This window comes from Moschus berezovskii, chromosome 5 (assembly GCF_049115385.1).
Source record: "Moschus berezovskii isolate FMDL1 chromosome 5, NW_MosBer_1.0, whole genome shotgun sequence".
Lineage (NCBI taxonomy): Eukaryota > Metazoa > Chordata > Mammalia > Artiodactyla > Moschidae > Moschus > Moschus berezovskii.
In genome coordinates this window covers 86,682,805-86,702,205 of record NC_142464.1, presented here as the reverse complement: position 1 = coordinate 86,702,205, position 19,401 = coordinate 86,682,805, and the positions used below count along the sequence as shown (strand labels likewise).

Genomic DNA, 19,401 nt, shown 5'->3' with positions numbered 1-19,401 from the left:
TGTAACAGCTGTTCAGTAGTAACATTTATAAATCATTATCTTTATTTAGTCGTAATCTTTTCTCCCAAAATAGTAATATTTCAGTTAAGTTCAATGGGCTGAAATTGCGTGCAAGTTGACTAGGATTCTTTCCAAATAATACCTAAAGTCCTTTTCCATTGCTCATCTTTTTCTGTTTGCTTAAAGATGTGATATGAGTGAGTTCAAAGGATACTAAGTAACATGTGTAGATTTGACAGACACAACAAATCTCATAACTTTCTTGAGATTTGAAGAGTCATTGAGTTGTTTGTAGAACAAACCAGAGAAAATAAGTCTATGGAAATAAAAGATGCACTGTTTATAATTTGAGCAAAGATACAAAAAATACAAAAAAGCAGATTTTCTGAATATTGTAGAAGAATTCAGACTAGAACAAAAATAGAAACGCTTTTGGCTATCACAATTAAAGCTTAATGATCTTTATCATTTTCTTAAGGAGGAGTAATTGGAAACTAACTAGAAGAAGCCAATGAATTACCTGTGTATCATTTATCAAAATACAATTCACGTATCAGAATAAAGTTTCAGTCATTGTCAATTAGTAGTTTTTGCAATCATAAAAAAAGACCAAGTTAATGAACTATTTTAGGACACAAATTCATAAGAAAAAAGAAAGTGGAGTGGAGCTAGACAAATGATATATGATTTCAAAGTGAATTTAAAATAGCTGAGATTTAAGTGGGCAAATCCAAGCAAAAAGCCTCTTTGCAAATGCAATATGAAGATTTCTTAAATCCAAATGTACTGTAACAATGGTACCTGATCTTTTTACAAAAAGCATATTTATATAAAGAATACTTAGAAATAAAAAATAAAAATTAAGAAATGATTAATATTTCTTCAAGTAAGATATGCAAAGACCAAGTACACGAAAATAGGCTCAAGATTATGCATTAGAGAAATGTAAATCAAGATTGGGAGTTTAGGATTGACATATACAAACTATTATATTTAAAATAGATCACCAAAAAGAAACTGAATAACAAAAAGAAAAAAAATTTAGCTTGTCCAAAAAACAAACAAAAAAAAATGAGATACTACTCCATTTTGACCAGATTGAGTAAAAGAAAAAGGAAAGTAACAAATATAGTTGAGAATGCAAGAACCTTCATATTAATGTTTGTGATGTATAACTGTGCTACCACTTTGGAAAGTAGTTTAGCACTTCCTCAAAATGTTAAATATAATAATCATGTGACTCAGCAAGTCCACTCTTTGGTTTATACCCAAGAAAAGTGAAAATGTCCACACAATTTATGCATGAATTTTCATAACCACATTATACAAAATATCCAAAAAGTGGGGAATAATCCAAATTTCCATCTACTCATAAGTATAATGTGGTATATTTATACAACAGGTTACTTGGAAAAAAAACAAGAACTACTGATACATGCCATGGTATACATAAATTTTTAAAATATTATGCTAAATGAAAGAAGCAAGTTGCAATGTCTACAATAGGGAAATGCATAGAGACATTGATTAGTGATGGTCAGGGACTGCGTCTTCCTAATGGGAAGATGGATGTGACTACTAATGGATATAGGATTTCTTTTTGGAGGACTAATTACATTCTAAAAGGTGCACAAGTATGCAAACACTAAAATCCACTGAACTAAACACTTTAAATGGGTAAATTTTATGGTGTATGAAATATATCTCAAGAAAGATATTTTAAAAACCCAGTTATACATTAAAAAAGATATTGATGCATCAAATTTAATTTTTTAAAAACTATTTTTTATAAATATTTCCTTCTTCCTTCATCACAAGAGGACGACAATTTTCAGACTTATTTATAGGTGTGGCTATGAGGCAGAGTTTTAATTAATGGAAGTGGAAACAAAAGTAAAGTTCACTATTTCCAAGCATGTCCATATAAGAACCTCCCACTGGAATCCTCCCAATACTCTTCTTCCTTCTGCTGACAGGAATGACAATGAACCTCAGAAAGATATTGGAACTCTTGTGCCATTAATAGACTGAGTCTATAAATAACTGTGAGAACAAGAGAATGGCATCCCCTCTGTCCTTCATACACAGAGACATGCACACGCGTGTGTGCGTGCGCACACACACACACACTGTCCAACAAGAAACATCTACCTTTCTTGAAACGTTTGGTGAACAAGAAAATATTCTCTAGAGGCTATTATTCATTTTGAATTCTACTGTGAACCACAGCAAAAGTTTACACTATCTAATACATTAAGAATGGAAATTAAAGTAGGCAACTCAAAGAAGTCTTTCTCCAGAAGTTCTATAATATATAATTGGAAACACATACACACACAATTGATCTGATCTTTATTTGACTCTTTCTTGTCTTAGATATTAGATTTTCTGAGGAGTCATTCCTTGAAAATTACAACACAAATATAGAGTGTGCAGCGGTGTTTCAGGAATCTCATTTTCACAATTGATCAATTACCTAATTTTGATATTATATCTTAATTACTGTTTTTTCATAATATATATGTTAAATTTATATCTACCTATTTCTCTTTTCACTTTTGTAAACTTTTTCTTAATATTCTACATATATCAATATATATTTTAGAATAATTTTGTTAAATTTCTACATGGAAAAGCTCACATCAGTACTCTGAAAGCAGTTGTATGAACATACATAAAAATTAATTTGGAAATAACTTACAATTTTGCTGTTCCTTGTCTTCTTTTACTCAGGAACATGGTATATTGGGTGTTTCATTTTACAGTTCACAGTAAGTTTCACAGTTTTCTCCTCATAGGATTAATGTAGTTCCTCCTGTATTTCCTAAGTAACTCAGGCATTTCATTTCTATTGTGATATAATCATATATGCAGGTATGAATCATAAACCTGAATTAGTGCTCGTATTAATTCTGAGAAAATTATTATATTATTAATTTTCTGAATGCATCATAATCCCCCTGCAAATAACAACTATTTGAATATTTACTTATATTTATATTTGTTCATTATTATAGTAGCCAAAACTTGTGGAATTATTTTAAACAAATTGTGGTGATAATAAGCAAGGCTGTTTTGATCATTTATGACCATTTATTTTAGATAGTTGTGAATTAATAAAAAATGAGTCATTCTTTTACTTTCCGTATTATCAAGAGATTTTCTTCTATAGGTGTAAAGATACAGTCAAATTTTATATACAACCATGTTCCCTTATACTGCGATTTGTAACTATAATGTATCAGTGACCTTCAATGCTGAACCAATAATATATGGTTAGATAAACAATGATTCCTTCATATAACATGCTATCATAATTTTTTAAACTTTAATGAAGGGCTATAAATGTCTTAATTTTAAGGTGAAATCAGTATTAAAGATACAATTTTTATTTCTAAAGTTATTCTACTTTTAAAAAATATGCACTTGCACAATTGCAAAAAATATCTAACAACCATTAGTATTAATTATACCACCAGGTCATGGGATTATTGAATTTTTGCCTTCTGATTTAAGTTTGTTTGAGGAGGATTTCTTAGACAATAAAATATGTGACACTGGTAATGACAAACAAAGAATATACGAGAATATGTTCTTATACTTTATCAAGCTATAACCTTGACTTCATGACATTCATATCGCCACAAACTACAGAGTGTATAGATCAGATAAACAGAGAAATTTTATCAAGTGTCACTGTGAGAACCTAGTTTTGTTTGAAGGTGTCTATCTATTGCTTTTGGAAATACAACCAGCATATTTCTCTTGCAAATCCTTAGCTAGCCTAACTCCTTTGGTCAAATCATTCATACACAGTTTTTCTGATACAAAGACAAGTTTTTATATTTAAAGAAACTAGTTCTACTATGATGGTAAAGAAACACAAATTCAAATAAAATAAAAATGTAATTACTAAAATAAAAAGTTTATTTTTAATTCATCAATTAAAAATCTGAAATAAATTAGAGAATGACTTAACCCTAGTTTTCAACAGAGCCTTATTCTAAACTGTCAACTTAAAAAAGATCATAAGGACACGACTGAGCGACTGAATTGAACTGAATATAACATTGATATATAGCATCTTATTTGTATGATAAGACTCCTTCCTACTGCATTTCAATTTTTGATTGGTCATTAAGCAATTATTTTCCAATCTGAATGCAGGAAATAACTGTATGAAAAATGTCCTATGGCTATTTACATGAAATTATAAATGTAAGAGCACTATTCTTACACTGAGAATGAAAATAAATAGCAATGCAAAGAAGAGGGAGACATAATTAGATACTTATATATTACATATCAAACTACTTGAAATTTATTCAATATCAAGTGCACAACAACCATCCTAGTGTAATCAGTCTACCCCAAAGCTAAGAACCACGAAAAATAATATGATCCTAAACCCTCAAAACAGTCATAGTACATAAAATCTGAAGACAGAAAATGCTATTTTGCTCTCAAAGTGAACATTTGTTACTTGTAGAGGAGTATCACTACAATAAAATTCACACATAACAAGCTTTGCAGATGCAAAGGCAAAATAAAATTATTTTCCAATTGCCAAACTGCATACTGAATGCATAGGGAAGGCTGCTAAACACATTCTTACAAAGGAAAGCTGTCAGGTATACATATTGGTAGTATATACTGTTGTATGAGAGACTGCATAGATAACTTTTGAAATAGATTAGTAATAAAACAAATTACATAAAAACATATAGTACAAGATATATGTGTCTGATCATTGTTTTGTCCCTGCTAAGAACAGTTTATAATAATTAACTTGTTAGCTTTAAAGTTCATTAATATATAAATACACATGCAACTTTACCAACACAAAATAGACTTGGGAATAAAAGTACATATATGGTGGCTCATGAAATAATTTTTTAAATTCTACTTTTTTTGCAAAGATATCACTAAGAACACTGTTCCCTTTTACACACAATAAGCTGCAATGATCCTGTTTTCTATCTCTATCATTGTGACACACTTGCTAAGTACAGTTTAATTAACATAAGATGCAGTTAAAATATTTTTGAGCATTGCAATCACCTTCTCAACTCCCAACCGATTATGGCTTGGGTGACGTCCCTTCCAAGGACAGATCTCCTAGTGTGGATCCTATACTGAAATATGATATTGTTTTACGGCCAGTTAGGGTGAGTCCCAGGCGCTCATGTTATCACTGGATTTTTGTTCTCTGATCCCTCTCTTTTCCCTTGCTCCCAACCACATCATTAGAACAAAAAAGTCTTTTATCTTCACGCAACACTACTTTAGTTAAGAGCAAAGAACTGGCCATCTGCTTTCACTACTTCTCTTTACTTCTGCCAGGTCTCATTGCATTATAGATAAGGATTTTACAGTTATACAGGAAGGAGACACAGCCATGGAAAACAGAAAAAGAGAAATACAGAGGTACACAAAGACATAAAATATGGACAGATAAACACAGAACCAGAGACATTTCTTAAGTTTAAAGTTGTATATATATAAGTACACATAAAATGTGGATATACTAATTAAGTTTATTTTCCTATGAAAAATACTGGCCAGACTCTATAGGATGATGTGGGAGATTACTCAACTAATGTAAATATTATTCAGAATTAACTATTTAGCTTAGTTTCTAATTTTACCCATGCAGAAATCATGCAAAAAATGCATCACTGACAATTACATACTACTACCGACAATAGAGAATTATATACTATAATATACTGACAATTATATATTAAGTCTTTATATATATCTGATATATATAATCAGTTTGACAATAATTTTGTTTAGATAGTAGTATTAAAATTTTCTGGCAAAACCAAAATGCTGAGGTTCTAGTAGCAAAAGACTTCAATTTTCAGGATAAGAATAAGGATAATTGTGTATCTTCCTTATCTAATGGTGAGAGGTTTAGCTCTATTTCAAAGTAATTAGGGGTAGGAAAATAAAACAGAAAGAAGATTAACTGAGTACCAAGCACTATGTTAGGAACTCTGTGTATATCATTCATTTCTTAAAATAACCCCACATGGAGTAAGTGTTTGTTCATATAGATAAAAAGCAGGCTTACAAATTTCTAAGTTACTATAAGCTTGAGGGAAGAATTAAGAATCCCTTGTTCATTACCACAGCTTTAGCAGCGAGCACAGTCATCTGACTCACAGTCTATGATAAATGTTATTTGTTAACTAATTTACCAAATAACTGTTACAGAACTTGTAGGCAGTAGAGCTGAAATTTTATCTCAGATCTGTTGACTTCAAAGCCCAGTCAGTCTATGCCCAGAACATAGAAGAGGCAGAAATCTACCTTTTTAACTTGTCTGTTCGCAAGAACCAGGAGAGCTGATGTGGACTTTTCTACAGGGAAGAAGGGCTTTAACAGGAACTGATTATTTACTGGCAGTTAAGATCAGAGCTCAAGAAGCTAAATCCTTCATTTTAAGACCTCTCTGGGTCTCATGTGCAACTTCAGTCAAGTTGTTTGGTCACTTAGTACCCCAATACTTTCACTATAAAAACTTAATGGTAATGATGATAATCAGTTCAGTTCAGATTATACCCATGAGAACACTGTAATAATTAATTGTAACAATACATTTAAAGTTTATGGCTATTGAATCACTATGTCCTTGTCACTCAGTCACGTCCAATTCTTTGTGACCCTATGGACTGTAACATGCCAGGCTGCACTGTCCTTGGAATTTTTCAGGCAAGAATACTAGAGTGGGCAGACATTCCCTTCTCCAGGCGATCTCCTCGATCTAGGGATTGAACCCGGGTCTCCTGCATTGCAGGAGGATTCTTTACTGTCTGAGCCACAGGGAAGTAGTCATCATTATTATTTACTCTGTAGGAAAGGTCAGAAATCTGGCTCATATCCAGAAAAGTTAATTCTCTCTGATCAGGAGAACAAATATAGCTAGGCGTTGCATCAACAGTAGGCAAGGACATGCTATCCAGGGATGTTTTGGAAAACAAGTACCTCTATTACTAAGACATCTATTTTATTTCAGTCCTCTCAGGTTTCAAGCTATATGGTATTCCTTCAAGCCAGGACTGGTGAGGACTCCAAAAATGTCTAATTCTATTAGATTTCTGCACTGATCAAAGGCACACACACTTTCTGTTTATGAGCAAGCTGAATTCCAAAAATCTGCTTACATGGATCCCTTCATTTACAAGTCTGAAGTAGCATCACAAGGCAATGGAGAAAGCCTTCCATAGAAGGCAGCCAAAACTGACTTGCATTTTTTCTGGTGAAAAATTTTAAAATACTTACACAAGGTAATAAGAATAAAGTTTATAAGTAGAAAGTTTCTATACTGTTTAGCCTGATATGCATAGGATGATGTAAAGTAGTTCACAGAAAATGAAAACAATTTTTTAGTTTTTTAGTCAAAATATTTTATATATTTTTCTATACCAGGGTCAATATTCTCTGTGCTTTATTAGGTTTTAAATACTTATTAGAGTTACTTGAAGAGATTATATGTGAGTTTATGTATGCTTGTTCAATACAGGTCTCAACTCAAGAATCATGGTGTAAGGATCAGTGATCTTTGGGACCCATGAGATACATAGTAGGTGTCAGGTTTAGGAGATCAGAAACTGCACCTCTGAAAAGAAAGTCTTTCTTATAATGTGTATTTCTGCTCTTTTTAACCTACCTTGCTCTAACAGGACAATTTTAGACTGACTTTGCAAACATGAATTTTACATATACTTAAGAGTACTTTTTTCCTGAATATCAGTATCAAATGAAGAAGCTCTCAGGGTAAACTAACTCTTAGCTGTTACAATTTACTGGAACAAAAACATACTGGAAGGGTAGATAGTATGATGAAGGAAATTAACATGTTCAATCACTTAATATCAGTCATGTTCTGTGTTAGATTTTTTACATATCCTATTTATTTAATCTTCATATAACCTTACAAGTGAGACATTTTTATAATATCAAAAAGGCTAAGTAGAATCATCTTTAGGTACACTGACAATTAGAAAAGCATTTGTTTAAAGGAACATAATTCCTATACTGTCCCATATCACAAAATGTTATACATGCCCAAGTATGTGAATGTGCAAGTGTCACGTCAGTATAAGAATTAAGGAAATAATTTGAAATATTTAAAAAATTTACATTATTTAAAATGAGATGGTTGTATAATTTTACTTTTATTTTTTAAAAAAGCACTATCTTACAGCAATTTGTTAGAAATAAAGTTGTGAAAGCAGGGAAACTTTAGGGAAAATGTCAAAAGACAAGTGATTTTATCCTGTTTTTATACTGACAGTAGAATGCAATTCATGTTAAAACATATGAATGAGTCACATTAAGAACTGCATCACTGACAAACTACAATAGATTGATATAGTCAATTAAAAACCAAAAATGAGCCAAGGAGGCTAAAAAGTCATTTCAGCTGCCTGCTAAACTATAATACTCTGAGACTTCCTAAGCAGTGGCGAGTACAGCTGTGTCCTTTTTCCTTTGCTTTAATTATCATTAACATATGCGACAGTGACTGTATTATGGCATTTTCATCTAAGGGCAAAACCAATGATAATCAGTAGAAAACTTTAAATTGGGAAAAAGTAACATATGTATAGACTCTAATCTGGCGATTTTTAGAGCGATTAAATAAATATCATACTAAGTGGTACAGAATTTGTTTGGCTTATTTATTGACTAATTAGATGTTTTATAAAAATTTGCAAAGGAAGAGAGATCATTTCTTAACTATCATACTCATGCTATAAGTACCAAGATGTATAAATGAACAATGTATACAGTCTTTTATGAGTATATTAGCGTGTTTCAGGAAAAATTCATTTTTGCTTATGTTGATACTGTTTTGGATAATGCTTTTTGTCTCTTTTCTCGTTAAAAGTGATATCACAATTCGGCCTTCATGAGTGGTTTCAATTTAATTTTGTGTGTTAAGGACTGAGCAGTGTACTAAACACTCAGAAACAAATAATTACTGGGTTCAGGAAAGTGGAATTTGGGAGTGTTTTCTTTCGAAAGGGCATTTACTGTATTAAAAGCTATTTTACTTAGCAAAATAGGTCAATTAAATTCATAATAAGTGATAGTTAATAATTCAAATAATACTCTTTAAGGGTGATAAAAAATAATAAAACATGAAATTAAAAAAATTTTTATTAGATATACATTTTAAATGGTATTTTAAGAAATAAAAACATTCTATTTATTGCAGCTTAAAGTACATTACTTACAGCTATTATTACATGGTAGGCAAAAACTGCAAAATCATAGCACAAAAGTTTAAAAGAAAGGATCTAATGTAAATTACTGAGACAACATTAAGTGCCATAGAAAAATATAATTAAAAGTCTTACCATGAATTATCGGTGCTAAGAGCATCATGAAGACTAGTAGCTGTGATGGCCACATGGTCGTGAGCTTGGCAGTGAGGGTGCCTCAGGAGTGAGTGTTCTAAACTTAAAATAAGTGTCTTTCTGATTCTTTTTCTGTATCCCAAGATGGATGATTAAAAACAAAACAGCTCAAAAAGAAATATTCTTCAAAACAGAAACACCAATACCCAATTCAGAATCCTGCAAACAAGAAAAAAAAAAGTTATCAAATATAGGTTTTATCATTTCCTTGAAAGTTTCCCTGCTGACAAGAACATCTGTATACCTCCTCCCTTCTTCATTGTAATGAATACACACATCATATGTAAAAATAAGTAAGTAACCTAAAAGACATTATTAACTTATGTATTACCACAGTGTTTATTTCCCAACCCTCAAACTTATGAAACAAATAATTCAGTCTCACTGGACAAGTTAACATATGTAAACTATACTCATTAATATAATAATTAATTTGTATAATTTATCAATAGGTTTAAATACATTTGGTGTTTACTCAGGGTAAATATTATCCACAAATATAATTTTTACTAATAAAATAAAAGTTTTTAAAAAAACCATTCATTACAATTACTATATGTGTAAACAAAAAAGTTAAATATATGAGTCTTACTTTCATTCCAGACCCTGGGAATAATTCAGATATTATTCTACATTTTAACAATATTACTTTTCTAATTATTTTTGTAATTAAATTTGTGAAAATTATAATTTATGTTAATTAATTATGCTCAATCATAAGCAATTCATTTAGCAGAAGTTTACTGAGTGTCCTCTAAATTACAAAGTATTGTGCTAAGAAAATACGGCAAAATATTGAATAAAACATGCAACCTATCTTCCAGGATCCTACTACTCAAAATGAGGAATTCTCCTTAAAAGTGTAACATATAGAAGACACTAAAAATTTTAAGCATTGTAAAGTTATTTTACTGAACCAAACTGATATAGCTGCCCTCTCTTTAAAGTTTGCACATATATATCTTAGAAAGTAAAAGTATCGAAGGTACACGACCTCAATTTTGAAGATGTTGTTTTTCACAGTGAGCATCTTTAAAACTGATCAATCAAGTACTAACTGGGTCTTCCTTTTCTTTCTTTCTTTTCTTTCCTCTCTCTTTCCCTCTATTCAAGCAATCATTGATAGTATATATTTCACTATTGTGAAATAGTGTGAAATATATTTCACATTTTGAGTATAAATCTAAATTATTTTCTGGAAAGAAATGTTCAAAATAGAGATAGTTTACTGAGGATTGTAATAACCTTCATTCTATCAAAACACATTGGAAAATATTTCTGAAGTGCTTGCATTCATTATAAGGCAAAATTACACAGATTTATCTGAATTTCTGGCACTACAATTCACAGTATGTAATTAAGAGCACAGGTTCTGAAGCAAGACCATCTAATTTGAATTATTCACTCTACTAGTGGGCTTCCTTGGTGGCTCAGATAGTAAAGAATCTGCCTGCAATTCAGGAGACCCAGGTTCAGTCCTTGGGTTGAGATGATCCCCTGGAGAAGGAAATGGCAACCCACTCAGTATTCTTGCCTGGAGAATTCCAGGGACAGCAGAGCCTGGCAGGCTACAGTCCATAAGGTTGCAAAGAGTCGGGCATGACTGAGCAGCTAACATACACACAACTCTACTAGTACTAAGACATTGGGTAAGTCATTTAAGTATTCAGTTCCTTGATTTCCTGTCTGTTAATGGTGGGGAAGCAATGTTACTTAATTCATATGGTTATATGAACACTAAATATGTTAAAATTTGTCATGTATTATATGCAATACATAAAAATATATATTGTTCAGAACAATAAGTATGAAAGTGCAATATATCTTAACAATTCTTATACATATTATGAATTTTCAATTTTATCCTACTTATACTTTTTAATATGGTTGTGTAAGAAGCAAGATCATTTGAAAATTCAAGCAAAAATATTGACTGAGTCACTATTGCACAGATAGGCTTGGAATAAACTAATCTGGAAACAACAGATATAATAATTTTCTTTCTAAACTCACAGAAAACTAAGCTCATAATAAACAGTCTCATAATATTTTACTTTTACAAACAGAGAAAGCATTGACAATAAAAAATGAGGTTCAGATAAATAATGTGAAAAGGATTTCCGTGTAACATTTTGCTTGTTTTTCTTATTAACACTTTGACTTATAAGAAAACATTTAGATCTTATATTTAATTGTCGTGTCACAAGTATATAACTCTTTCTGAAAATAAATTTGAAAGCAGGTACTAATTAAAAATAGCCTTCTTTTACATGCATGTGATTATGGATACTTAAATAAGGATATGTAAATTGACTGACACATCAACAATTAAACAATCCCCCCAACATTCAATTATCTTTTCTTCCCCTCTATAACTGTAGCATCAAGAGACGTGTATATGTACACGGACAAATACACACAAACACATGCACACACACATATATGTAGAAGGTAAATACATACAGTACTATTTTAATAGCAACTCATCTAGGTGAGTTATTTATTCACTATTTCAAAAATATATACTAAATATCTTCGATGGTGGAAACTATTGAGAATGCAACTAAAGTAGAAAAATTTTTCCCACAACTTCTCCTGTAATGGGAAAATCATAATAAATGAAGTCTCAATATAAAGAGAAGAATTAACATTTTTCAATTCTTATCTTTTCTAGGTATTACACAATTATATGATTGAATTATCCATACAGATCTATCATGCAGATAATATTGTCTCATGTCTACTGAGAATGAAAATCAGACATGTTACTGTGCAAGAATGTCAAACTGAACGTCTGCCTCCAACATCAGTGCTCTTTTTCTCTCTATGGTAGAAATAAACAAGGTGTATGGGGCTTCCCTTGTAGCTCAGTTGGTAAAGAATCTGCCTGCAGTGCAGGAAACCCGGGTTCGGTCCCTGGGTTGGGAAAATCCCCTGGAGAAGGAAATGGCAACCCACTCCAGTATCCTTGCCTGGAAAATCTCAAGGACAAGAGGACCCTGGTGGGCTGCAGTCCATGGGGTTGCAAAGAGTCGGGCAATACTGAGCGAATAACACTTACTTACTTATGAGCATAATCAGGGGTGTTACTTGTGGAAAGGAATAGGCAAAATATAGCAAGTTTTCGAGGAAAGACTTAGGCTTTGCTTAAACATGTTACCCAATTGTGCTGAGTAAAGAACAAAGGAACAGGATGGATATATGAAGTAGGTATGGAGGGACAAAGAGAAAGAAGAAGATGACATACTTAAAAAGGAAACCGGACAAATTAAAATATTGTACCCTTTGAAGGAATCAAAAAATTATTTCCATAGTGAAATATGAGTATCACAATTATGAAGTAATTAAGTCTAGTTTTAGTGAAAACCAGCAGTTTATTTCATGTAGTTTCAACTTGATGAAGGAACAGGAGAAAATTATAGAAAGTATAAGAAAGTGATTATCTATAATAACGACTTATTTTATGATATCATGGCAGGGCATAAAGCTATGTCTACTAAGATTGCTTTGAACTTGATTTATGCATAAAAATTTGTCTTCACGATTACAGTGTAACCATGTATTGTTTACTATGGAAACACCTGTGTGTAAACAGAGGTGGGGAAAGGAATTTAGATGAATGGAAGCTATTATTTGAGGACAGTGACATGTTATCACACTCTAGCCCTACCATCCAAGGACCTTTCACTCGTCCCACAATAATATGCCAATTTGGAGATACAAATAATAAAATTGAAATTTTAGTAGATAATGTTCCAGACCCGACTGTTCATAATCTACAGAAAAATAAGCCATTACTCTTTCAATACTGACATTAAAAAAAAAAGAAAGAAACCTTTTTGGAATGATTTTTTTCCAATTACATGCTGTTATTAGCCAAACCAATCAGTTTTCACATAAAGGGGATTTTTACTCAAAACATTTCGGAAACAATAGCTCTTCAAAAACACATAAAGAAGAAAAAAAAGAAAAGACATGAGACTCATTAAATCACACTTGAACAAAATGATTACTAAAAAAAATTTACTACTAATAAAAAGATTTTGACAAGTCAGGTTCAACATATATTTCCAACTCTAAAAAATTTCTTTAAACTTTTCCATGTATAAAGCGCTATGTTAACACTATGGGTCAAATAAGGAGAAAGTGGCTGAAAGTCAACTTTCAGTAAAATATGGATGCCAGAAGATGTACTCACCAATAATTTAAAGTGCTGTGCAAAATGTGATATGTGTTAAGTTAGATATTCTAGAAATACGCGCACACACACCACAACTTGCCAAATTGTCTTTTGAGAGAAACAGCAAAGGACTTAAAAACATGCTGACCGAACATTCTGGTGCTAGGCAAGTTTACAAAGCTCTCTGAATTTCAGTTTCTTCAACCATGTAAGAGAAAAATATATGCCTGTATTTTGTTGAAAATATTAGCAATACCATAAATTACAGGGGCTTACCAGGTGGCACTACTGGTAAAGAACCCACATGCAAATACAGGAGACATAAGAGTCGCAGGTTCAATTCCTGGGTTGGGAAGATCCCCTGGCGGAGGGCATGACAACCCACTCCAGTATTCTTACCCGGAGAATCCCCATGGACAGAGAAGTCTGGGGGGCTATGGTCAATAGTGTCTATAGAGTCAGACTGAAGCAACTTAGCACACACATTGCATGATGCAGAGATGGCATGTCATCATGCATGTCTAACAGTTTGTCATTCACCAATTCCTTTGTTGCCTTCATTTCTTTAAAACTGAGGAACAGACCACATGCTTGCCTCCCACACCTCTCACTTACATATTTAGGAAAATCATACACAGTCTTCTTGAGAGAGATGCACACTGTCCTTAAGAAAGCTACGGATGAATAATGGATACTAAAACAATGTAAGATTTTATTTTTTAAAAAGAATTTTCAGTATGTTTTTCTTGTTTGAAATACACTGTGTTACTTAGGTAGGATATTAATTTCCAGTAATAAAACATATTAAATTACTTTAAAAATTAAGCTGCTTTAAAAATCACTACTGAAAGATAGTTTCTAACTTATACAGAAGATTATCAGAAGATGGCAGACAGTTTTGCCTGCTATGGTATCAAAAATCTGGAGTGAGTGAAAGTTGCTCAGTCATGAAGGATTCTTTGCAACCCCATGGACTATAGCCCATCACACTCCTCTGTTCATGGAATTCTCCAGGCAAGAATAATGGAGTGGGGTCTCATTTCCTTCTCCAGGGGATCTTCCAAACCCAGGGATCAAACCTGGGTCTCCCACACTGCAGGCAGATTCTTTACTGTCTGAACCACCAGTTCAGTTCAGTCGCTCAGTCGTGTCCGACTCTCCGCGACCCCATTAATCACAGCACGCCAGGCCTCCCGGTCCATCACCAACTCCGGAGTTCACTCAAACTCATGTCTCCAGAGTCGGTGATGCCATCCAGCCATCTCATTCTCTGTCATCCCCTTTTCCTCCCACCACCAGAGAAGCTTTCAAAAACTTGGAAGAAATATATTTATCTTGATTAGGTTATCTGTCCTCCAACAAAACTATATAACTTCACTACACTTAACAATATTAGAAAGGAAAAACTGAGGTTGACGAAAGTGTTCTAATTTATATCATTAATATTTAAGATTATAATTAGGAAACTGTGATTTGTCTCCTGTTCAACTAAACACTAAAAAAAAGTCACAATATGGAAAACATTCTACAAATGTTTTATGTAAGTAAAATCTTTCCTCATAAACTACATGAAAAATTCCTTATTTGTTCAGATTAAAATTTAATAAAATTTCTTATTTAATTCAGATTAAACTTGATTCATATCTAGCACTGCTCTGCTGCTGCTGCTAAGTCGCTTCAGTTGTGTCCACCTCTGTGTGACCCCATAGATGGCAGCCCACCAGGCTCCCCCGTCCCTGGGATTCTCCAGGCAAGAACACTGGAGTGGGTTGCCATTTCCTTCTCCAATTATATGCTAAAACTAATTTTTTTTTTGTTACTGCTGAAATAAAGTTCTTCTGAACTTGGACACTGATTTACTTTGAGGAAACTGGTACCTTAAATTCTGATGGCATTTTTTCTCAAGTTAATTTTTCATTTGAAATTTTATATTTGCTTTCTTTCTACACTCTAAATAAAGATTAGTATTAGCCTGTGACTATCATTCATCTTGGAATTGTTGCTTCTACTTTAGCTATTCTTAACCACATATATATAAAATAACTTAACCTCAATCTTTTCCAAATTAAATTGCATGTCATTATTGTACTTTTCCCCTCATAATAACCTACCAAAGACACTATAATATCTTCTTTATAATATTTTTATATCCGCCCACAGGTTAAATATTCACTTATTACAAATTCTGCTAACAAAAATTGTACTCCATATCTACTTTTAAAATTTATATTAACCCCCATTTCATTTTATACAGTTACATTTTTTGCCATTTAAGTATTTTTAGAGCTTGATTTTTTTTTTACATGTTTGGCTCATGCCGAATGTTTAAAAACGCTTGTGGCACTGTTTTAATAACTGATTGGTACATAGTCCTATTGTCACCCTGCTTATTTAACTTATATGCAGAGTACATCATGAGGAACGCTGGGCTGGAAGAAGCACAAGCTGGAATCAAGACTGTCACGAGAAATATCAATAACCTCAGATATGCAGATGACACCACCCTTATGGCAGAAAGTGAAGAGGAACTCAAAAGCGTCTTGATGAAAGTGAAAGAGGAGAGTGAAAAGGTTGGCTTGAAGCTCAACAATCAGAAAACTAAGATCATGGAATCTGGTCCCATCACTTCATGGGAAATAGATGGGGAAACAGTGGAAACAGTGGCTGACTTTATTTTTCTGGGCTCAAAAATCACTGCAGATGGTGATTGCAGCCATGAAATTAAAAGATGTTTACTTCTTAGAAGGAAAGTTATGACCAAACTAGAACGCATATTAAAAAGCAGAGACATTACTTTGCCGACAAAGGTCCGTCTAGTCAAGGCTCGGAGAAGGCAATGGCAAGCCACTCCAGTACTCTTGCCTGGAATATCCCATGGATGGAGGAGCATGGTAGGCTGCAGTCCGTGGGGTCGCTAAGGGTCGGACACAACTGAGCGACTTCACTTTCACACATTGGAGAAGGAAATGGCAACCCACTCCAGTGTTCTTGCCTGGAGAAACCCAGGGACGGGGGAGCCTGGTAGGCTGCTGTCTATGGGGTCACACAGAGTCAGACATGACTGAAGTGACTTAGCAGCAGCAGCAGCAGTCAAAGCTATGTTTTTTCCAGCGGTCATGTATGGATGTGAGAGTTGGACTGTGAAGAAAGCTGATTGCCGAAGAATTGATGCTTTTGAACTGTGGTGCTGGAGAAGACTCTTGAGAGTCCCTTGTACTGCAAGGAGATCCAACCAGTCCATTCTAGAGGAGATCAATCCTGGGTGTTCATTGGAAGGACTGATGCTAAAGCTGAAATTCCAATACTTTGGCTACCTCATGTGATGAGTTGACTCACTGGAAAAGAGTCTGATGCTGGGAGGGATTGGGGGTAGGAGGAGACAGGGACGATAGAGAATGAGATGGCTGGATGGCATCACCGACTCGATGGACATGAGATTGAATGAAGCTCCAGGAGTTGGTCATGGACAGGGAGACCTGGCGTGCTGTGATTCCTGGGGTCGCAAAGAGTCGGACACGACTGAGCCACTGAATTGAACTGAACATGACACCACACAAAAATAGCAGAGACTTTGCATTTTCATAATATGATACATTTGTCAGGGTTCTAAACTTGCATAACATCTCTAAGCAGCTGTTATGTTGAGATCAAACACTGATTTCAGAAAATTACCACACTTTCAGATACAATGGCAGGGTGTGCATATGGAAGTGTATTACTACCAAATAACAGACTACATGTTTAACTCTGCTACTTATCTGTTCAGATCTATATTTTATAACACATTCAAGGTAAATACAACCTGGAAGAAATTTCATATACACTAAGTATATGTTTGCATTGATCTAGAACCAGATGCGGCCATATCTTTCTTAGTCCCTTATTTCTGCACATTTTCTTTTAAAAAAAGACCTCCTATCATCAAGTATTAAACAGAGCCATCAGAATCAGCATGAATAGAAGGCATAATACAAGCTTTGGAGTGAGAAAGTTTTAAAGTTCTCTCTCTTCAAGCTGTGAGTTGTATGACCACAGGCAGATGAGTTAATTTTTCTATACTCTAATGTTCACATCTACAATTAATACTATTCCACCAGATGGCTAGAAGGCTTAAATAAAAGTTACACACATGCATGACCTATAAAGATACCTGGCAAGAGCAGGTATTCAATATGTGAGAAAAATCCTTGTTTTCATTTAATGAAGGGTTTTATATTCAAAAGTAGGATTACAAATGGTAAATGAGATTACATTTGGTGGTGACTGGGACAGAAGAATGTTCAACAGGAATGGATGATTGGTTGTGTGAGAACTGGGATAGAATTAGAAAGTATAATGTAAACACCACACTTTTAGAAGATTAAGTTGGTCCTGGCATACCAAGAAAAAAAAATGGAGAAGAAAGAAAATTAGGCTAGTGGTATTAGTAACAATATTAGCCAGAGTTTGTACTTTGGGAGTTCACAGTGACCTCTAAGGAGAACTGTGATTTAAAGTATAGATTACTTAAAGAAAGTCAAGACAACGATTTCTCATATTACAGAATATCAAAGTTATATATTTTGTAAGGGTGGAAAGAAAAAGAATAAATCAGGATGAAAAATAGAAATAGAAGATAGTTAAGAAGATACAAGAAAAAAAAAATTAGAGTTAGAATAGTCCAAAAGTAAAACTACATTTCCTCTAGAACTTTCCTGAAGTCTTCATTCTTTCCTCATTATTTCCCTACTATTGTCCCACAAATTCCAAAGTGATAAGAAAAAAGACCCATTTGTATTCAATTATTTTTTTTATTTACCAACCACACTTTTCAAGCAATGAAATGCTGTCTCTACCCATTGTCTGAAACACTAACAAAGTATTTTTTACTGCTTAAGTAAAACACATATTGCCTTATAATTATGTTTCAAACATAATTTGATGTTATGTAAGCAAACAGGTAATCCAGAAAGGTAACTTTTATAAGAAAGTCCTCTAGAGTAAAAGTCCCACCTAATTGTCTTTCAGATAATGTTATGATCTAACAACTGTCTACTAATGTTTAGGAACAAATTTGGATTTAATGAACAATGCTATTTTTAGCTTTAGGGCAGCATATCATTTAGCCATGAAATAGATTGATGTTTTACTAAGGCTCATTTCCTTGCAAAGTGTCCTTGAGTTAACCTTTTCCCTTAGATTCCACAAAGCATCTGGTTATTTCCAATAGGCTTTGGATAAGAAATTTGCTTCCACTGAGACGTTCAATAGGAAATAAAATCAGTGAGTTTTAAATTAACCTAAGTATAAATAATAGCATTAATGCAACCAGTTTGAGACATAATGCTGTTTGAAAAGAGATAAGGAAAACTTAAAACTGGATCTCACACTCTTTCCAAGTATATGATTTGTAAAATAGATACTATGGTCTTTCCAAATGAAAACTTTTGTCATCAATAAAACTCAAACTTTTATCAATAGTAGCTGTGAAAAATAAGCCTGATGAACATAGCCATTATTTAAAAGGATATTCAAAAAGTCAACAACTGTTTTATAATACGCCATTTATGATAATATTCAAGGACTGATTTATATTTCCAAGGGAAGTAGAAATTAACAAAGGCAAGCAAGCTATATTTAATACATGCAGATTTATCAGGTTTCTATTTCAAAGTAAGTAATTCCACTTCTGACAGGAGAAGGTGAATCTATTCCAAAATCTAGAGCATGAGGCAAAATAATAGTCCTCCTCATAATAACAATGAACATTTACTGATTCCTTACTATCAGGCACTGTTATAATACCCT

General features: G+C 33.1%; 1 protein-coding gene across 1 annotated transcript in view; it reads right to left on the bottom strand.

Moving 5' to 3' along the window:
* ADGRL3 (adhesion G protein-coupled receptor L3) overlaps positions 1 to 19,401 on the bottom strand; it is a 984,355-nt gene that overhangs the window by 594,579 nt on the left and 370,375 nt on the right. The window contains exon 3 of the mRNA XM_088836367.1: positions 9,375 to 9,593. Within this exon, the coding sequence (XP_088692493.1) occupies positions 9,375 to 9,429 (55 nt within the window). The 5' untranslated portion in view covers positions 9,430 to 9,593. The remainder of the gene's footprint in view (positions 1 to 9,374; positions 9,594 to 19,401) is intronic.